The sequence below is a fragment of the Enhydra lutris genome, unplaced genomic scaffold (assembly GCF_002288905.1).
Source record: "Enhydra lutris kenyoni isolate GAN:26980312 unplaced genomic scaffold, ASM228890v2 scaffoldscaffold30, whole genome shotgun sequence".
Lineage (NCBI taxonomy): Eukaryota > Metazoa > Chordata > Mammalia > Carnivora > Mustelidae > Enhydra > Enhydra lutris.
In genome coordinates this window covers 13266784-13287628 of record NW_019154114.1, presented here as the reverse complement: position 1 = coordinate 13287628, position 20845 = coordinate 13266784, and the positions used below count along the sequence as shown (strand labels likewise).

The window sequence follows — 20845 nt, the reverse complement described above, 5'->3', positions numbered from 1 at the left end:
TCAATAGTTTGTGGACAGGCTGCCGTAAGGGCAGGAAAGCACATGGGCCGCATCGTACGGAAAATGCGAGGGTCCACAGGGTTTCAACTGGCAGCGTGCCTTTTATTGTGAAATCTGTAATAATTCCCAGGATAACCATCTCATGTTAACAGTTTTGATTTGACAAACAATAGACACATCTGTATAGGGATGACCAAGATATCTTTAACCTGGTGACATCGTTTTGCGATGTTACAAGTATATTCAACAATGCTTTCAAGGTTCTTTCGTTTTCAGGAGAGAAAGAACAAGCTGCTGAGAAAACGCTCCCTACAAGTAAAGTACGCAACATAGTGTATTCATCCTGTCCCCATTTAAAATTTGAAAATAAGCAGTTCTGTAAAGCCAAAAGTATTTCCTTTCCTGGGCCAACTTTCTGTTTGAGAGCTGGAGCATGCAATTAATGGGTGGCCTCAAACTTTAGTTATAGAGCCAAAATAAAAGTCACACCCCTTAAGATCTTGTACGCACAGAACACTGGCTACTTGCTTCATATTAAGTATTTGGTTTCATAGGGCCTCTCTGATTTAAGAAACACATACTGAGTCCAAAAGGACACATTTCTTTCTAGTATAAAAACACATCATTAATAAACAGTCTAATTACAAACAAATTATATAATGCTGGGTGAGGCTAGGGTGGCAGGGGCAAGGAAACTCTATATTCTTCGAATAAATTCTAAGATCACCAAGGCATTCTAAATGAACCTTAAACAGAGGCATTAATATTTAAATATTACAATTTCCACTTAGGGGGAAAAATAAAACCACATTATTGATAGGCCAGCACACTCAAAACCAATAATGTCACAAAAACACATGCCCTTGTGTAATTTGGCAGAACAGGCTGCTCCCTGAATACAATGGACCTTTTTATTAAAGGGATCTCTTCACCCTTGGCATTTTATACAAAAAACAAAAACCAAAAAAAAAGAAAAGAGAGAGAGAAAAGGAAAAAGAAACAAACATGACACTGGTTAACGGCCTTCAGTTTGAACTATTTCACCAAGAAGTACAAGGCCTAAAAGATACGTTAGGAAAGTAAAAGGCATTATTTAAAAAAAAATGAAAGCAAGACCAGCTGAGGAAGAAAACTATATTGAGACACCAGGGCTTTTGTTTGACTGTACCACGGAGCAACAGAGCCCTCTAGTGGAGGGAAGGTAGAACTGTAGGAAGACCTTTCTCGGGCTAACTTCTCAGGACCATGGCTATGTTACTCTAGTAAAACCAAAAGATCTAACTACTTGAATTGGGTATTACATAAAATAACTTCCAGATTTTCATACCTGTAATCGCAAATCAGGGTAAAAGTCTTATTTTTTAGATATTCGCTTTAAATGATGATCTTGAATCATTCTGTCACTGAACAAGGGCTTCCACAACCCCCTCTCGTTATACAGTCACCCTAATCAATGAAATCCTAAACCAACATGTAAGTGTGAAATTCAACTCTTCTCATACAACAAGCATGAGCTCTAATCAGATACATATATATAATTTATATAGCATTATACGTATATATATATATATTTAAATGATTTTTATATGTGATTACCAATGATGAGGGTCATTAGAATATTTCAGTTGGTCTCTTCCTTTGGATACATAACTTCACTGACACTTTTTTTTTTTTTTAAGATTTTATTTACTATTTACTTGAGACAGACAGAGTCTGAGAGCATGAGCAGGGAGAGAAGCAGAGGAAGAAGAAGCAAACAAGGGAATATTACTCAGCCATCAGAAAGGATGCATACCCACCATTTACATCAACATGGATGGACCTGGAGGGGATGATGCCGAGACCACAGGGGAAGGGAGGGAAAACTGAGTGGCAAGAAATCAGGAAGGGAGACAAACCATGAGAACCTCTGGATTCTGGGAACAAATTGAGGGTTACAGAAGGGAGGGGATTGAGGGAATGAGGTAACCAGAAGGGTATTAAGGAGGGCATGAGTGGTGATGAGCACTGGGCGTTATAAGCAACTAATGAATCACTGAACACTACATCAAAAACTAATGATGTGGTATACATTGGCTAACTGAACATGAGAAAAAAAGATTTTATTTACTATATGAAAGAGAAAGAGAGAGAGAGAGAGAGACGGCACATGTAGGAAGACGGGAGGGGTAGAGGGAGAAGCAGACTCCCTGATGAGCAGGGAGCCAGACGCAGACATCACAACCTGACCTTGAAGGCAGATGCTTCACCAACTGAGCCACCCAGGAGCACCTTTTCTGATACTCTTAAGGTTTCCACAAATACTCAGTTCCATGTACTCTGAACCAGACCACACAATCTCCGTGGATATTCAATGTCTAAGAATATTTAACTGCAAAATGGTTGCTTAATCCATAAGGTACTAATTCTCAATTTTAGGTAGTATCATTCAAGGACTTTTTCCAATACTGCCAAAAATCTCAAGAGCATCTCAGAACAAAATGCTTTTTAAATTTTTACTTGTAATATACGGATATACTCTAGCATAAAAGAAGAATGGTCACAAATATTTGGAGCTTTAGGGTTTTTTTTTAAGTTTTTTTATTTATTTTAGAGAGAAAGCAAGTGAGCCAGGGGAGGGGCAGAGGGACAGAGAAGGAATCTCAAGCAGATTCCCCACTCAGCATGGTGCAGCAGAGGGCTCAGTCCCAGGACCATGACATCACGACCTGAATTGAAACTGAGCCACCCAGGTGCCCCACTTGTCACAAATATTTTTAATTTAATACGTTCCCAAAAGGTTATTTAGATTACTTCAGAAATTTTCCTTCTACTAACGAGCACAGGTTCTTAAAAGGAAGATAAATGCCAAGACCCCATTATTCTGAGTCTTGTTGACAATCAGAACGGAAACTGCCATCAGGCATCAGGATCCCAAGTGTAATGATCCCGTATGAGCAGGTTTTGACCAAGAAAATGACTGTAAGGAAGCCTATGGCCTTAGATTTATGGGATCTTTTAGAATTACTGAGGAAAAAAAAAAAAGGTCAACACATGGTTTACGATAGAAGGCAAAATTTAATAACACTAGGTATAGAAAAGAGCGCAAAGAACTGAAGGTATAAAGGAAGCTAGTCCAGTTCCTAATTTTGAAGTGTGGGTTTAAAAATCTTAAGAACGGGGGTGCCTGGATGGCTCAGTGGGTTAATACTTCTGGCTTTGGCTCAGATCATGATCCTGGGGTCCTAAGATCGAGTCCTGCATCAGGCTCTCTGCTCAGCAGGGAGCCTGCTTCCTCCTCTCTCTGCCTGCCTCTCCACCTGCCTCTCCGCCTACTTGTGATCTCTGTCCGTCAAATGAAAAAAAAAAAAAAATCTTTAAAAATCTTAAGAACGAATACACTTCTCTACATGAAGAAAAGCACTCTTCCTGTATTACTGCAGAACTGGTAGAATTTACTCCAGATCTGAATTCATCATGGTGGTCATTAGTAGGATAAAAGAACATGGTAACTATGTTTCATGCTGTAATTTAAACACATGACTTAGGAACAAGACCCCAAGCTTTAAAAAATGGGCTCACAAAGCCAAAAAAAGCAATTTCAACATTATACTATCATTTTGGGATTCCTACAAGGAAATCTGATACCTTCACTTTGTTTCAAGGAGAAAAATTTAGGGGTGACTGCCATGCTTGAGCATGTACATTTTATGTTCAAAAGATACCAATTTTGATGTTTAAATAAATATACACAATTAGAATCTATGTAATAAAATTTAGCAAGGGGATTACATTACAAAAATACCAGAAAATGAAGTGTCGGTCCTAAAATACATTTCACTGGTATAGACCCAAGTGGCCAGCTTGTATTTGTTCAGGGAAAAAAGTTCTGTTCCTGGTAATGGGTCCTCTGGCTCAAAAATCGAAACCAAACCAGGCTATCCTAGATCTAAAGTCATGACACTGATGCAGCCCAGTGATAGGCCAAAGGAATTTTTCATCCTGAATAAATCCTGAGAGGGATTTAAAAGCCAAATTGTAACCACTGGTGGTTTAAGACAGCAAGGAGAAAGTTTTTATCATCATTGCCAATAAACATTACACTGAAAATATTTAATTTGCCCATACTTCTTACTTTCTTTAAAGACTTTTGTTTTTAAGTAATCTCTATACTCAACATGGGGCCCAAACGCATGACCCTGAGCTCAAGAATCACATGCTCTACGACTGAGCCGGCCGGGCGCTCCTTGTTACTAGTCTTTAAATGGACGTTTGACAAAACCTGGATTTCACTCCTTAAATGTGATGGTAATTCTGTATGCCCACTGCGACAGGCTGTAAATTCCAACAAAAGGCCCTGCTAACAGGAGACCATCAACAGGGTAGGTGCTGTCCCACACTGAGGCATTCAATGAACCCCTCATGCGAAGAATCCTGCCTCTGATGAGCACATGTCAGCCCTCGGACGCCAGCCAGCAGCACTTCCTACTCACCTGTTTAAATACAGAGATAAATCAGCGCAACTGACAGGCTAAGTCTAGAAAAATAGCTGTGGGATCCTCCGTGATGGGAAATGTCCTAACCTAAAACAGTCCCTCTCCCGAGACTTTCCGGCAAGGCTTGTATTTAATATTATCCCAGTAAAGAATGGTTGAATCCATTTCCACTCATTTTTACCAAATCAGAGCCATCACGCAAGTCGCTAAGTCCAGAGAATCGAGACACACCTGCCCCCTTCCTGCTCCGTGCTATGTTGAGCACAAACAGAAATCAGCTCCTCCCTCGTCTCTACTGGTTAGCAGTCGGGACTGTGAGGTTCCGGGCCTCTTGGGTTTGCTAGCAGAAGTTTGGGTGAAGAGATGACTTCCCCCTGGATACTGAGATGCTGATCTGCAGAGAGTGGTCCAAGCTACATCTCTCAATCTATAAAGGTCTTCGGGCTCAGAACGCTGGCTGAACAGAGGTCAAGGAGAGAAGTGTTAGTTTCTGAGGAGGCGACATGCGAATGTTCACAGCTCCCTAAAGAAGGGGACACAGCTGAAGCAAACAGTGCAAGACACTGGTGGGGCGTCCCCAGCAGTTACACAGAGTGTGCCACCAAAAGCTTCCTGTGGCCTGGGGCATCAAATTTATCTAAATGTTATCTAAATTGGGGCTACTTTGGAGAATGTTGGGGTGATCTTACTTTGAAAGAGATTACATCCTCTAACGCAGGGGCTTTCTCTACAAAGGGCCAGATAGTGAAGCATTTTAGGCTTTGCAGGCCATACCATCTCTACCGTAATTACTCAGTTTTGCTGAAAGCACAGAAACTGCCACAGAAATAAATGGAAATAAATGGGCGTGGCCACGTTCCAACAAAACTTTAGTTACAACATCAGACAAGAGACCGAGTTAGCCCATGAGCCAGGGTCTGCCAACCCCCCATCTAGACAGCCGAACCCAAACAACAGCAATAACTAGTTGCAGAATTTAAGTGTAAAAACAAAGATTTCATGAACTCCTGATGCTTTATTCTGACATCTCCTCAGAATCCTTCTATCTTCCTGAATCACCCTGATCTTTTTGACTTGTATTAAGTGGGAATTCCTCTAACTGCCTTAGTACCATAAACTACTGAAAATTCTAACTACAGCTCCCGATCACTTACGGCCAGAGGAGGAAGACAGTAACACAACATCTTCCCAGATGTCACATGGGGGGGGGCATCCTAATTAAACACTGAAGCTCATCAAGGGAGGTGTCCCCTCTTATCACCTGATCTTCCCCTCCCACCCGGGAGACAGCCTCACTGATAGCAGTTCCAACAAAGCAATGCCTGTGGAGAATTTAAAAAATTAAAAATAAAGAATCACGGGGAACGCCGGGTTTGTGAATCAGCCTTTGCAAAGCAAACCAGGTTACCTACATTTTGAGTCTTGGAGCCACCATGCCAGTAAGTACCGGTATGCTCTGTGGCAGCCCACTCTACTTCAAAGAGAAGAGACGTCCACAAGGCTAAAGGCTGGACAGCTACTACACAGAAATCAGGCTCCTGTGAGCGGCAAAAGGAAAGTGGACACCAACACTATTAAAGCTTGGGAAGAGGATGACTCCTGAGTGCCCGTATGTCCTGGAAGTGAAGACGCCCAATTCACTCTACATTCAGTTACTTCATCTGAAATGGGCAGAAAAGCGGTTACTGCAATTTATAAATGGACATGTTTCATAGTCCAGGAGAAGGAAGGACTTTATCTAGAAGCCACAGCCTACCTGGGCAAGGACACTTTCTAAGGCAGGCACGCAGGATCCAAGAGTGAACTCAGCAACAATGAAAAGCTGTGTGCCCATCTCCAGCCTCTTGTCTTTAAGCCCGAAACCACTGCTACAGACTGAAAGTGATTCGCAAGGATTTGCTTGCTTGGAATTTTCAGTGCGGTATTGTTTCAAAAATCAAGAATAAAAATCTTCCAGTGATCCGAAGGGGCACGTGCACCCAAATGTTTATAGGAGCAATGTCTACAATAGCCAAACTATGGAAAGAACCTAGATGTCCATCAACAGACGAATGGATAAAGAAGATGTGGTATATATACACAATGGAATACTATGCAGCCATCAAAAGAAATGAAATCTTGCCATTTGCGACGACGTGGATGGAACTAGAGGGTATCATGCTTAGCGAAATAAGTCAATCGGAGAAAGACAACTATCATATGATCTCCCTGATATGAGGGAGAGGAGATGCAACATGGGGGGTTAAGGGGGTAGGAGAAGAGTAAATGAAACAAGATGGGATTGGGAGGGAGACAAACCATAAGTGACTCTTAATCTCACAAAACAAACTGAGGGTTGATGGGGGGGATGGGGGGGGGGGTGGGATTATGGACATTGGGGAGGGTATGTGCTATGGTGAGTGCTGTCAAGTGTGTAAACCTGGCAATTCACAAACCTGTACCCCTGGGGATAAAAATATATGTTTATAAAAAATAAAAAAATTTAAAAAAAAAAAAGAATAAAAATCTTCCACACCCACCAAGACCTATACTTCCCAAGAGAGGAGAAGGTAGGGGGTGAGCGGAAGTGCTACAAGCAATCTCTGAGGGAGGGGCCAGAGCGGGGGGCGGGGGGGGGGGGCGGGTGCGGGAGATTGAATAGGAAGAGCCGGTGGACCCAGACCTTCCCGGCACTGCTCCCGCTCTGCGTTTTAGGGTTTGTCACCACACCCAACTGGACCACGGAACCTGCACGCAGCGTCTGCCAAGCCGACTGTGGACGTCAGAAAGGAAAGGTCTTCAAGAAAGGGGAAGTTGAGAGGAATTCAGGGAGCAGTGCAGAGGCACGGAGTTTACTCAAAGCGGCTCCAGGGCCATTGAATAACACGTTTATTCTCGATGCTTTGGAACCCCCTCCTTTATGATTAGAGAACCAACGACACAAAGCTCTTTGGATGTTCTGAACAACTCAGCTATCCCGGATCACGATGTCATGCGTCTGCTGCTGCGGATCTCTGACGGATCATTAGGAGCGTCCAAGGTCCGCTCTCTGACGTCAGACAGAACAACGCTGGGACCCTTACGCAGAACATAACCAGCAGGTCACGTATCCTACTAATTAAAGGAAAAAACTGTCTCGCTAGAAGAGTAAAAGAATGAGATCTTTTAGGTAATTTTCTGGCTAACTGAGTGTTAAAGAAAATAAAAAAAGATATTTTACTTAGTCCTTAAGTACTTATTTTGTCTCAATTATTCTCCACTGTATCGGTCCACACCCTCATAGAGGAGCCGTCAATGCAATCAACACAACACGGTGTTTCCTGAGTGACTGAGGAACCAGTCATTATTTTTAATAAAGCATCATCAGTTTCGATATCAATGATGATTATATAGAATCCCACCCCAATCAGAAGTTCAGAAAATTGGACTGAACATATTCTGAGCCTAGGGTGAGGTCTGAGAGTTGATTTTAAATAAATCCCTTTCCATTTTTTTTTTTTTTTAAATTCCGTTTGCCTCTCTGCCTTCATAGACAAGGGCAGTCAAGAGCTCTACTCCGGGACTGCTGCTCGTTAAGACCGCAGAGCCTCTGCGATGCAACAGCTGATCCTCTAAGAATGTATTTTCACCTCCTGCGCTTCCCCTGATGATGCCGGGAATGCTTGAGGAGGTTCGAGAAGGGGTCCCTGACAGTGAAGAAGGATGGAGAAAGAAGACAGTGCAGGAGGTGCACGAAGGCATGAGGAGACTAAGCTTATGAAAGAGAAGGCCAATAAGGGGGGCCATGGGGGAGCTGTGAAGGGTCAAAGGGCAGGGAGAAATTGCCAGAAACAGCCCAGTGTACTTTGTTTCGTCTATGTAAATTAACCTGAAGACACAAATCCTTACTCAGAGCAGTCTGGTTCTTACAGGTACGGATGCTGATGTCAGTGGATCAAAACAAAGTAAGACTAAAAGCACGTGGAAAGCTCTTGCCCCAGCATCTGCTCTGCCCGTTCCTTCTAGCAGCCTTGTTCACTAGAGCAAGGAGGGCCTCTGAAGCCATCCACCTGTGCCGGTCACTGCAGTTAAACTGGTGGTTCAAACAATCAATCCAGAGGTTAAGACAAGGACTAATTCCCCAACTTTAAAGAGAAACAAGATCCTGTTACCAAACGAAAATGATACTCTCAGTGACCAGCTGAAACCTGCAGTATCCTTTGTTCCAAAGTCAGGATAGGCTGTTGCTCCTGATAGTCCATCCATTACCAATCAATTTTGGTTTCAATAACCCAGGTCACTGAAATGTGTCCAGACACCACACAGACCAGGCTGGAAACCCTTAGACGGAAGCTGTTGTCTCTAATCCCTGAATACCAGAACAGCCACAGTCTTTTGCTGAGTATTCAGCTCTCAGAGAATTCAAGGTCAGCCCCTCCATGGCCTTCCACGAGAAGAGTGAGGTTTAAAAAAGAGGCCAGGATCTTAACAAAACAGTAGTAGGAAAGGCTATAAATACATGTTTACATTAGGGAATCACTCTAAAAGATTTCGTTGTAGTTCAAATTCAAGTGGATTTCAAGACAGCAGGGACAAAAAAATCACGACGACTGTAAGGAATGGCCTACCTATTCCTGCATTAGCTCCGGTGACCACGACCACTTTGCCGGTGAAGTCGCGGCCCTGGAGGATCTCCATGGCGGTGGTGCTGCCGTCGTACCTCTGCCTGCTGGTTGGCTTCGCAGGGTTCTCGTCCACCGTGAATGCCAGTCTCGGGTCCAAATAGGTGGTTCTTTTATTTATATGGCTGCAGAGAAAAGGAGTAGTTACGCAGGAACTTAACAACATCAATGCCCAATAGGTGAGCTGATAAATTACAGTACATCTGTACAAAATAATACTCCACGGCCACTCAGCACCACTGTCTTGAAAAATATATACAGGAGAAAATGCTCACAAAACTTTAGTGGAGAAGGACAGGGTCCTACACGATTCACAAAGCACACTCCCGGGGCGCCTGGGTGGCTCAGCAGGTTAAGGCCTCTGCCTTCGGCTCAGGTCATGATCCCAGGATCCCGGGATCGAGCCCCACATCGGGCTCTCTGCTCGGCAGGGAACCTGCTTCCTCCTCTCTCTCTGCCTGCCTCTCTGCCTACTTGTGATCTCTGTCTGTCAAATAAATAAATAAAATCTTTAAAAAAAAAAAAAAAGCACACTCCCTAAGTTGTTTTTTTTTTTCTTTGAAGAAAAACAGACTTGGAGAATAAATTAAAAAACAATTAAAAGTAGTTATTCCTACTGATAAGATTACAGTTATATACTGTATATTTTTTCTAGATTCGAGGTATATTACTTTTACAACAAAAAATTTCTACTGAAGGGGCACCTGGGTGGCTCAGTGGGTTAAAGCCTCTGCCTTCGGCTCAGGTCATGATCCCAGGGTCCTGGGATCAAGCCCTGCATCGGGCTCTCTGCTCAGCAGGGAGCCTGCTTCCTCCTCTCTCTCTGCCTGCCTGTCTGCCTACTTGTGACCGACCGATCTCTCTCTCTCTCTCTCTCTCTCTCTGTCAAATAAATAAAAAATATCTTTAAAAAAAAAAATTTCTACTGAAAACCAAAATGACTGAGTTTCTATATAGACACTTACTCGACAAAAAAAACTTGTCCGTTCTCATCAGTTTCTTGTTCCCATCCATATGGCAAATCTGAAACACAGGAAGACTGACAGGTCTACATGCAGCAGGGATGGGGCAAACAGAGGCCCGTGCCCTTCCAGCCCCCGCCCCAAAGCCCTTCCGACCGACCAGCAGCCATGCTGGGCCAACTCAGGCTGTGTGTACCAACAGTGGCTGTTACAAAAAGCCCAAGAGAAATCACCCTCACCACTCCACCCCTCTCTCATTGCCGCCTTCTGCCATATCCCGTGAGCTCCAAAAGAGAGCCCGATTCCTTGATGGCTCCCTCCTAGAGAACCTTCCAGGACTGACAGAGCAGCCTGTCCCCTGATTGTGACAGTTTTGCTATCTAATTAATGCTTTAAATGCAAGGTTCTTTGCTTTATGACAACCACATACAAACCTCCTGCTATTCGTTTTCTTTTTCCAGTCTTTGGATGTTCCCACTGGGTCTTCTCCTCAGCATGACTGTTTTTAAAAAAAAAAAAAAAAAAAAAGTTAAAACTCCACAAAAAAATAGTAAATGAAGGTTACACTACTAAAAATTAATCAACTGCACTGCTTCCCCCCCTTCCCCCGCCCAAACAACACTATTTCCCAAGAGAAGTAAAGCCAGAGTTCAGAAAAGACATATTCAGAACATAAATGCTCTGGTCCAATTCCCTGGATGGGAAGGAGAAGCAGCCCGAGGAAATCTCCTGAAAGCCTGTCTCTCTCTGTGAGCGGGCTGTGGAGGACGAGGAAGAGAAGCGGACGGGAACCCCTTGGGTCAACTTTAGGAAGCTTAGTGAATCACTCAGAATACCCAGAGATGTTTTGCATTTGTTTTCGTTTTATCTCAGGAGAGATGAACAAACTTCAGTCTACTTTATGATACTGATATTTAGACATCATTTAGCTATAATATTAATCTTAAGTATTTACTCTTTCCACAGATATAACTTTGAAGTGTTTTAAGCACTGACTCCTAATTGCTCCCAAGAGGTATTTAAGAATGCAGTTAGAATAGGTCACCTCACTGCAAGTTACTCAACTTCAGAGCCTCAGTTTACCTATCTGCAAAATGGAAAAGATCCTAAAACTCATCTCAAGGAATTGCTATGATAAGGTATATAAAGGGCAGAACACAGCACCTGACATATAAAATACCATCAAAAGTGCTACCTATTATTTCAAACAAATCAAATAACAAAATAGTCTTATTTCTGTGCTAACTTCAGCATCTCCTCTAACAGCAAACAAAGTTATAATTAAAATCGTGAGCCAATAACAGACGAGAGATACCTGTCAACAGGTAATAAAGAATCAAGAAAAACATAAAATTACTTCATCAGAGAAGCAGCGGGCTGTTGCAAGAGACATTCACAGGGAGGATGAACTTCTAAAAGTCCACATACTCATGCCAAAGTAGAAAATAATAATTAATCACCAACATCGAGATGATAAAATCTGAATATGCCTTCCCTACCAGTTACTTTAAAGAGAACAAAGAAAGCACAAATCTGCGGTAGAATTTTACAGTGGCCAAGCAAGGTGTTTTTGGGAACTGCAGGCTTCAGGTCTGTTTGCAAACTCTCAGTGGTGGGTTCCAGAGCCCTATCGACACTGGACTCAGGAGACAAAGGCTTGGGCTCCCGCACGCCTGTAACCAGTCAGCCAGTCTCCCTGGCCCCACATACCCACCTCACAGGGCTGCTGGAAGAAAGGTAAGGGACACGCTACTTGTGACAGGACAGGCAAACAATGAGGTCACTGTACAAACGCAGGGTATCAGCAGCAAGGACCAACGTCTACTTGTATGTCAACCACCACGAAATTCTACTTGCGAAAAGGGAGAGCCTAAGCCCCGGGGAAGGATAAGCTGCTCCTCGTGGGCACAACCCCTGCTTCTCCTTGCGAACTGAAGGAACAGTGAGCAAACAGGCCAGACGCCGGCAATGACATACACCATTCCTGCTCTTTGCTTTGCTTTCCTCCTCATGCTTCTTCGAGAACAGTTTACAAATGTGATTTTACATTTTCCTCTGCCTGGTGTTAAAAGTAGTTCGCATCCCACAGGCAGGCAGCAGACTGAGCTTTGAGCCAAAAACACCTGCCCTCAAGAATCCACAAAGTGCCCCTGTGAGTGGAACACGGACCCCCGCAGGTCCGCGTCCAGCTGAACCCCAGACACCTAGCCCTGGGCCTGGCCTGAGGAGTCGCTCAAATGGAAACAGACCAGAATGAAGAAATGCTTTCTGAAGGAGTTGGAAAATTCGCTGAGAACATTTTTTTTTTCTGTCCTGAAAGACATTTTTAAAAAACAAGATAAACATTGTCACCCCATGTTTTTGACTTTGACAAAAAATGCCTAAGTCAGGGTTTCCTACCACTGGCAGTCCTGACATTTAAGCCAGACGGTTCTCTGCTGTGGGGGCTGTCCTGTGCACTGCAGGACGATTAGCTGCATCCCCGAGATCTACCTACTGGATGCCAATATACCACAGTTGTGGCAACAGAAAGTGTCTCCAGACATCACCAACTGTCCCCTGAAGGACAGTGTCCCTGAGAGTGAACCTCAGGCCTGACACAAGAGAAAAGTACATAATTTGGTAATAAGGATTGCAGAGCCCAAATGCTCATGAGTTCTGGCTTTCCCATTCACCAGCCATGTGCCCTTAAAGAGGTGTTTAACCTCCCTGTGCCTCAGTTTCCCCATCTATAAAATAGGGATAATAGCATCTGCTCCTTGGGGTTACTAAGGACTCAATGAGTTAACATGTGTGAAGAACTAAGAACTGTGCCTTTCAGACAGAAGCATTAATTTAAATAAATACTCACATATAAAACTTAATTAAAAAGTACTCTTAATTATAACCTAAAATGACTTTTTAATGAACAGAAAATCATGACACATGTCCCCAAAGTGTTATCTTCCTCTCCTTTAAACAGAAGCCCTCTTCTATTTTTTCTTTTTCAATAAGCTTTTTGTCATTTAAAGAGATAATTAACAGTGATCTTAATTTAAACCAAAAGGATCAAAATTAAATGCATACCACATTACATGGATATCACTTCCAAGTATGTTATTCCAGAAATTTGTTTTGAGGCACAGTTAACTTGGACACAGACAGCTGGCTGGGAGGAGGGCCAGCCCTGTGGACCAGAGAACCATCTCCTGACCAGGCAAGGCTGGCTGGCCCTCTGGCTGCCAAGATGCCCAGGCTACAGAAGTCAAGGGTGCTGGGATTCAAGGGCCCAGGAAGGCCCAGGTGACTGTGGTGAGAGTCCCAAGCACTGAGACCTGGTCCCTCCATCCCCACCCCCTGGCTTGGGCACAGGCGCTGCTCTGGACCATGCCAAGGAGGGGAGAAGGGCCCACCAGCTCTCACTGGTGCCAGGTCTGCCCTCAGTGGCACGAATGTCCTCTCCTTGGAAGCCCAGCCTGGTGGGCCCTGGAGCCATGGGACATGCATGCTCTTGTGGTCTGTGAGTACAGCACGGGTCACATGGGAAAGCAAGAGGGGCCAAAAGAAGCCACGCAACAGGAGGGGGCAAAGGTATGAATCAGGGAGCGGGTTCTCATTGGGAGCCACAGCCTTTGTCCTTGGGGGAGGCCTTGCTGCAGGAAGACTATGTGAAAACAGGAACTACTCAGAGGACAGTCTTCTTTTAGCCCGTTAACCATTTCCCAAACCCCAAGAGAGGACAAGTGACCCTTCCAGAGTTGAAATAAGACAGACTAGGATGCTTGTAGATCGGGAGAGATCAAGGGGGACTGGTGGGAATCCCGGGTTAGGGTCGGTCAGAGGCATCCTTCCACCTGGAGAGCTAAAGAACAGAGGGCAGGGGGACTGGAGAGGCGGACCCCAGTGAGGACCCAGCATAACTTGTCACTATATTCAGTGTAAACAACAGGGCCAGACAGGCCAGTTTGAGACCCAACATTGGGGAGGAAGGAGAGCCTTTTCGGAGGCCATATACGCACCATGAATCCCCCAGAAGCACTCGGAGGTGCCGACTGGGCTGTGCTGATCTTACTTAGAGAAAAGAAGAGCCCAGACGCTGGATGCCATCAAGGAAGGAAGCAGATGGGAAAGGCCGCTCAACATAAAGTAGGAGGCAGGGGGAAGAGCCACGGCAACACCAGGCTCCAGGCAAACTTGAAAGAAAGTCAGGGAGCCCAGGCTAAGTGGCTAGAACGAAGGTAAGCCCCACACAAAGCAGGAGGCAGAGGAGGGCTCGAACCTCCAGGACCTTTGCATTCCAGGGGCCCGTATACCACCTGCTCAGGGAGGCCCAGGGAACCCTTCACTGGAGGAATTAATTCACTCATTCCACAGGGACTTACATCTCACAGGAGCTAAGCACAGGGGATTCAGAGGGTAACAAGAAAAGATCCCTGCCCTCATGAAGCTTACAATCTGCGGGAGGAAGGCAGAGCACAAACAAGGGAACATGGCAGAGATGACTACAGAAAAGGCCAAGTACCATGACTCAGATAACGAGATGCTGGGAGGAGGGTTCAGCAGTCAAGGATAAGGGGAAGGTCTCTTGAGCATTTAAGCTCGGGTCTGGGGGATGACAAAGCCCTTCATATAGCTCTCCAGGAACCAGGCACATAGATCTCCAGGCAGAGATAACAGCGAGTGTGGCTCGGAAGCTGCCTGGAGCCCAACAACAGCCTCACGGCTCCCTGCTGCTAGACTCACCCCTACCATTATCCAGACCCAGAAACCACCTTTCGAAAGATATAAATCCGATGGCACTCCCTGGCTCCAAGCCTTCAGTGGACCCTTAGGTCCTGACGATGGAGCCCCAGCTCTTCCATGAGGCACAGAAGGGCCTCCACACCCTGGGGCCTTCCTCTGCTGCCTTAATCTTCCCATCGCTGCTCCAGCACAGGGGCCGGAGAGAGGCCTCCACTGTCTCCTCTACCTGAGCTGCCCTCCTGGCCCTGAACACGCCCACTTCTACTCCTAGAAGTTGCTGAGGCCGGGCTCAGGTGCCAACTCTCCCCAAGCCCCCGAGGTGCTCCCCACCTAGTCATGCAGGCGTCACATTAGCTGGCTGCTGCTCACTAGCCACACACTGCACAAGAACTAGCCACGTGTCACTCTGCCATATAAGACTGGCTGACAAGTGGGTCTTATTTATCTCAGTATAACCAGTGGCCAACAAAGAGCCTGGCATGTGGTAAAACCCCAGTGTGTCTTGAATGAATAAACTCAACAAGGTCTACTTTTCTTTTATCTTTTTTTCTCTCCTGGTTTTGTTTCTACCAAGCAACCAAAGACAGCAGTGGCTCACAACCGTGGGTAGATTAGAATCTCCTGGGGAAATCTTACAACATATCTGTGGAGGCTGGAAGGGCCCAAACCAGTTGAATGAGAATCTCTGGAGGATGAACCAAGGAAAAAGTATTTTCTAAGCTTTCCACCTGCTGAAAATCACTGATTTACAACCCTGCTTCTCAAAGCCAAATGATAACCTGCCTTACGGGAAAAGCCTATAAAATACAGATTCCCCATGCTGGGTGTCTGCTGCATGAAGGTCTCTGATTTCTAGGTGTAGGACCACCGACAGGTGATTCTAATGAGGCTTAGGAGGTGCTGTCACAGCTGCAGAGAGAGCAAGAAAAGCTAAGTTATTGAGCAGAGCACTTATTAGATCTATGCTAAGTGTTTTAGAAACAGTGTCTGAATTAAAATACTGTCAACCCATTTTATGGGTGGAAAAATGGTGACTGAGAGTTCTTTCAACGGCCCCAAGTCGCACAGTAAGGGGAGGGAGAAAGGGTCTTCTGGTGTTTCCAAAAGTTTACCAGGAATTATTGGAGTTCTACTATATATGCAAAGGTATATATGCATATATACATACACATAAATATTAGGACATTAATTTTAAAAAATACATACTCCTAGCTCCCTGCCCAGGACCCCCGGAGGAGGAGGGAGCGAGGCACTGGTTTTTTTTTTTTTTTTTTTTTTTTGGATGAGGGAGTAAGGCCTGCGGGCCACCATGGCACCGTGCAGAGCCGCCTCTGAGCAGCAGAGGGCGCGCCGGGGCGCTGCCAGGTGACACCCCGCAGGACCCAGGGCCCAGAAAGGCTGCCGACCCCTCCTCGGGACCCTGGGAGCCTGCATGAGGAAGCTCTTGAACTGTCGCGTCCACTTCGAGCCGCCTCGCCGAGCGGGAGCGCCGGCCCGAGCCCCTCCGCGCGCAGGTGGCACTGCAGGCGGCGCGGGGTCCCGGGCACGTGAGGCCGTCAGGGTTCCAGGTGAGGCCCCCTCCAGGTGCGTCCCAGGCCCGGCGGCCCCCCTGCGGCCCCTTACTTGGCGTAGTAAACCCAGCCGTCCTTGGTGGTTCTCTGCTCCCAGCCCGGGGGCAGCTCGTCCTCGCTGTCCGTGTCGTCCAGGCCAGCGTAGCGCAGGGCTGCCATGACGGCAGAGGAGGCGCTCGGTCACCTACTCTCTCGGTCGCCCGCTGCCGGGTCTCCGCGCCCAGGAACTCACTCGGGCTTCAACCAAGCGCCGCGCGCGGCGAGACCCAAACGCTCGCGCCTGCGCACTGCACAGCCCCGAGCCGCTCAGACGACTTGGGAGCTAGAATCAGGTCTCCCGCGTTTCGCAGCTGCGGGCGTAAAAGGGGCGGGGCCTGGGAAGAAAGGGTGAAAGCACGAGAGGGAGAGCGTACTGCCGTTCGGCTGGAAGTAAAAACCGGCGGACGCTCCGTTACCCTGGAGATGGAGCTGAGCTTCGTCCACCTCCCGGCCTTAGGGAAGGGGCGTGGGCCTCCAGTCCTGGTCCAGAACTCCGCCCGTTGCTGAGCGACCCGTAATTACTTCCGCGTTGTTCTGACCAGTCCTGCTGGAGCTCCAGCAAATGAGCATCCTGGGAAATGTAGGCCAGGCCGGGCAGGCATGCACAGCGGAGCAGAAATGAGGGATGCGGGGACTGGTTTTCCGGGCTCTGGCCTCTCCGTCTTTCAGAACGTTATGCAGACTGCATGCTCCTGCTCAGAAATTCCAGAGTTTCCCATCACCCAGGCTGACTCAGACGCTTTGTTGTGCATATAACCATAACGTTATAAAACATGGGAACGTGAAAAATGAAAGTTCCCGCACCTTCTAACAGCCACGACTTGGAGAAGATGCTCACAGCCGCGGCACGATTCTGTTCATAAATAAGGGGCGAACGTTTCTAAACAGCTTAATTCCGGGCCAAGAGTTCATAGACTATCTCTTTCCTGGACCCGACACCTCCGTGAGGTGAGCAGTTAGAAGAAAGAAGAGCAGGGGACTAACTGGCAGCCGAGACGCTACTGCTACCCCACAATTACCTACTTACCCGCCTGCTCCTGACTAAACTGATGCAGCACCACGTCTTATGCCTCTTTGTGTTGCTCGCGCTTAGTGAAATGCCTAGACCTGCAAGTTCATTGAATGAAATAAATTAAGGAATCAATGTGATTTGGTAGGTTTGGCCCTCTGTAACTCAACCCAGTTTAAAACAAATTCCCAATTTACAAAGTGGAGCTCCTGCAAGTATGCTATCAATGTCCTGTGTCAAAACTGGAAGTGTAGGGGCGCCTGGGTGGCTCAGTGGGCCTTCCGCTCAGGTCATGATCTCAGGGTCCTGGGATCAAGCCCCCCTCAGGCTCTCTGCTCAGCAGGGAATCTGCTCCCCCCCTCACTGCCTGCCTCTCTGCCTACTTGTGATCTGTCAAATAAATAAAATCTTTTTAAAAATCTGAGGGTTTTGAAGGGGCGGGGGTGGGAGGTTGGGGGAGCCGGGTGGTGGGTATTATGGAGGGCACATATGGCATGGAGCACTGGGTGTGGTGCATAAACAATGAATTCTGTTATGCCGAAAAGAAATTAATTTTTAAAAATCTTAAAAAAAAACCTTGAAGTGTATCTCTAACTTAGTTTTGCCTAAGTTGTTTTCCAGAACATTCCCCAACTGAAACTTGCATTACAGGGAAGTCTACAGACCAGGATTCCCGTGGCCTACGTCAGAAAAATGCAAGCCTCCATCTCAAAAGTTATGTATCCTTGATTTTTTTTATTTTTTTTATTACATATTTAAACAGGTGGGGGTGTGGGGAGGCAGGGAGCTGTGTTGTTTTTTACCTTCAAGTCCTGAAATTGATAATGCTTTGGGATTCCTGCTCTGCATGCTTTTTAGGGAAGAGATTGCTTTCCTTTGAAGGTCCCCAACCAAAAGCTAACGTAATGAAAATATATTTTAGTCTTAACAGGCCCACTATGGCATCTCAGACCTATGAAAACATCACTCTCCAACCCATATACATGTAAATAAGTTAATTTATTAATATGTTGCTCTTCTGCTCACTCCAATTTAACCCCTTGTCTCTGTCACCCAAGCCAATTTATTGTTTTGATATAAATAGAGATTAGGTCACAGTGACCCCAAATAATGGGCCGGGGAATAAATGGAATCAAACTGAGGAGTGTTAGTCTTTCCAATCATAATCTATAGCTCTGCTCAAGGACGGACTGCTTAGCTTTATCCCTGGTTGCCCTCACCAGAACCTCTCTGGGCACCTGTTCTCTAGGACTCAGCAACAGACCACAAGAATGGTATCTTCCCCAAAACTTGCTAGTGGTCCCCTTGGTAATATTCACAACTTCTAGGTGAACCCTCTGCTCTTCCTACCACTTAAACTATTCCCTCGAACAGGTGACGCTACGAACATCAGGGTTTCTCAGCCTCAGCACGACTGACATTTGGCACCAGATAATTCCTTGTTCCCGGTGGGAGTGCAGGGGTGAGGGGTCATGCCCTGTGCGTTGTAGGATACTGAGCAGCGTATCTGGCCTCTACCTGCTAGATGCTGGTGGTGCCCCCTGCCCCCAGCCGTAATAACCAACAAGTCTCCAGCATGTTGCCAATTGTGCCCTCACTGGAGAACACTGATCTACGCTGACAGTAAGCCAGAAAACTACTAACTCATAAATTAAATGCTGGGATGTATTTAATATGTTGAAGAGACCCTTCCCGGCCAATGATTCACAAGGTGGTATTGAGACCCTGCTGGTTCAGGCTGCCAATTCTCTAGCACTGTCTGAGGGCACGCGTTTCTTCAATTCCTAGTCACTCCGGAGTTGAGACCCATGGGGTGACAGAAGTCTGGCTGAGAGTCCCAGACACCAATAAAGGCCCCAAATGGTTATGAAGACCTAATTTTATTCCTCTCTTCCTACTTTTTATCTGTGGCTTCTATCAGAATATTAAAAGAGTAAGACACACAGGCATTTGAGGACTTATGAAGATAGGCATGCCAGATTATAGGATTCCCCGTCTTTTCGCTTCATTCAAACTGATATTGATTTAATAGTGCTTATCTGATTGCAAGCAACGGAGACTTAAGCAAAAGTTTATATCCGGAGTGCTCATGAACTAAATTAGAATGTTATCAGGGCCTGAGGGAGCTCAAGGACAGGTTTTTTTTGTTTTTTGTTTTTTTTTTCCTATTGTGGATTTCATGGTCCCTCACTCCCCACTCTCTGCTCCAAAGTTACATTCTCCTGCTCTCTCTTTACTGGCCTCATCTGTGCACTGCCAGTTCTTGCCCCTTGAACTTTAGCTTACACGTGGTTTTGACATTGGTCTTATAAGGATCTATAAGAGGGTGAGCTCTATATGGTGTATAGATTATCATAGGTTTGAGGAGCCTTAAGTTTGGGAATGAGCCAAGGTCCTCAATATGTACCCCTAAGAGAGCCTAAAGAATGGTTTGCTTTTGTATAAGCCAACTAAGTCCCACTGATGGGTAGTGAGGAGATGTTTTAAAAATCCAGTGTGTGGTTATACAACTGCACACCAGATGGCCCTATGTGTCCACGATTTGAAAGGCTAAAGACCAATTCCTGACCAGCATTTCAATGTTTGAACTCTTTTGTCTTTGAGAGAGCATTTACACAGAAAGTCGATGCACACAGATTGGCAAGTGGATGCTAAAAGCAACTTGGCGCTACTTACGTGGTGGACACAAGCTTTAGTGGAACATCCCCAGGGCCACATTTTGCTTCTTCTTTTTTTTTTTTTTTAAAGATTTTCATTTATTTATTTATTTGAGAGAGAGAGAGAAAGTGAGAGACAGGGTCTTAGTGGAGGGGGAGGGGCAGAGGAAGAGGGAGAAGACGACTCTCAGATGAGCAGGGAGCCAACAGGGCTCAATCCCAGGACCCCAGAATGAGGACCTGAGCTGATGGCAGACGCCCATACACCCCATCCTCACCCCTCACCCACATTTTTTTTATTTCCTATCATTACTGCGGTGATGGTCATTGCCCTCCGCCTCACACACACAAACAACCCAACAATTCTGTACATCTGCTTTAATGGAAGTCGTCAGTCTTTGGGACATTAACCTTTCTGTGTTGGTGACAAACGCAGTATGCTTATGAGACCTGAGAAGACTCCTGGCTCCTCTGACAAACTTCTCGTGGAAGGTAACCAGTGAGAAAGAATACTGAACGGGCTTCCCAGAGAAAACGCCCTCTGGTCAGTGTGGCCTTACATAAGCAGGTGTGTTGGGATTTCACGGATTCATTCGAACACGCGATGAGTGAGAAAAAGTTATGTCATGTGTCTGAGGAAAAAAAAAAGAAGAATGAAAGAAAAACGAAACATCCCTTGCAGTCAGAAACCAATTCAGATAAGACTTACAGACACGCAGAGAACTATGGTTTGAGGGTTTTAAGAGAAGTTTGAACCAAGATGTACAGGT

The 20845-nt window shown here is 45.8% G+C and overlaps 1 protein-coding gene across 1 annotated transcript in view; it reads right to left on the bottom strand.

Moving 5' to 3' along the window:
- Window positions 1-16529, bottom strand: part of LOC111152819 (WW domain containing oxidoreductase) — a 1002850-nt gene extending 986321 nt beyond the window's left edge. Inside the window, exons 1-4 of the mRNA XM_022511477.1 lie at window positions 16423-16529; window positions 10512-10576; window positions 10081-10138; window positions 9062-9240 (exon numbers count right to left, since the gene is read on the bottom strand). Of these exons, the coding sequence (XP_022367185.1) occupies window positions 9062-9240; window positions 10081-10138; window positions 10512-10576; window positions 16423-16529 (409 nt within the window). The remainder of the gene's footprint in view (window positions 1-9061; window positions 9241-10080; window positions 10139-10511; window positions 10577-16422) is intronic.
- Between the last annotated feature and the right edge of the window lie 4316 nt (window positions 16530-20845).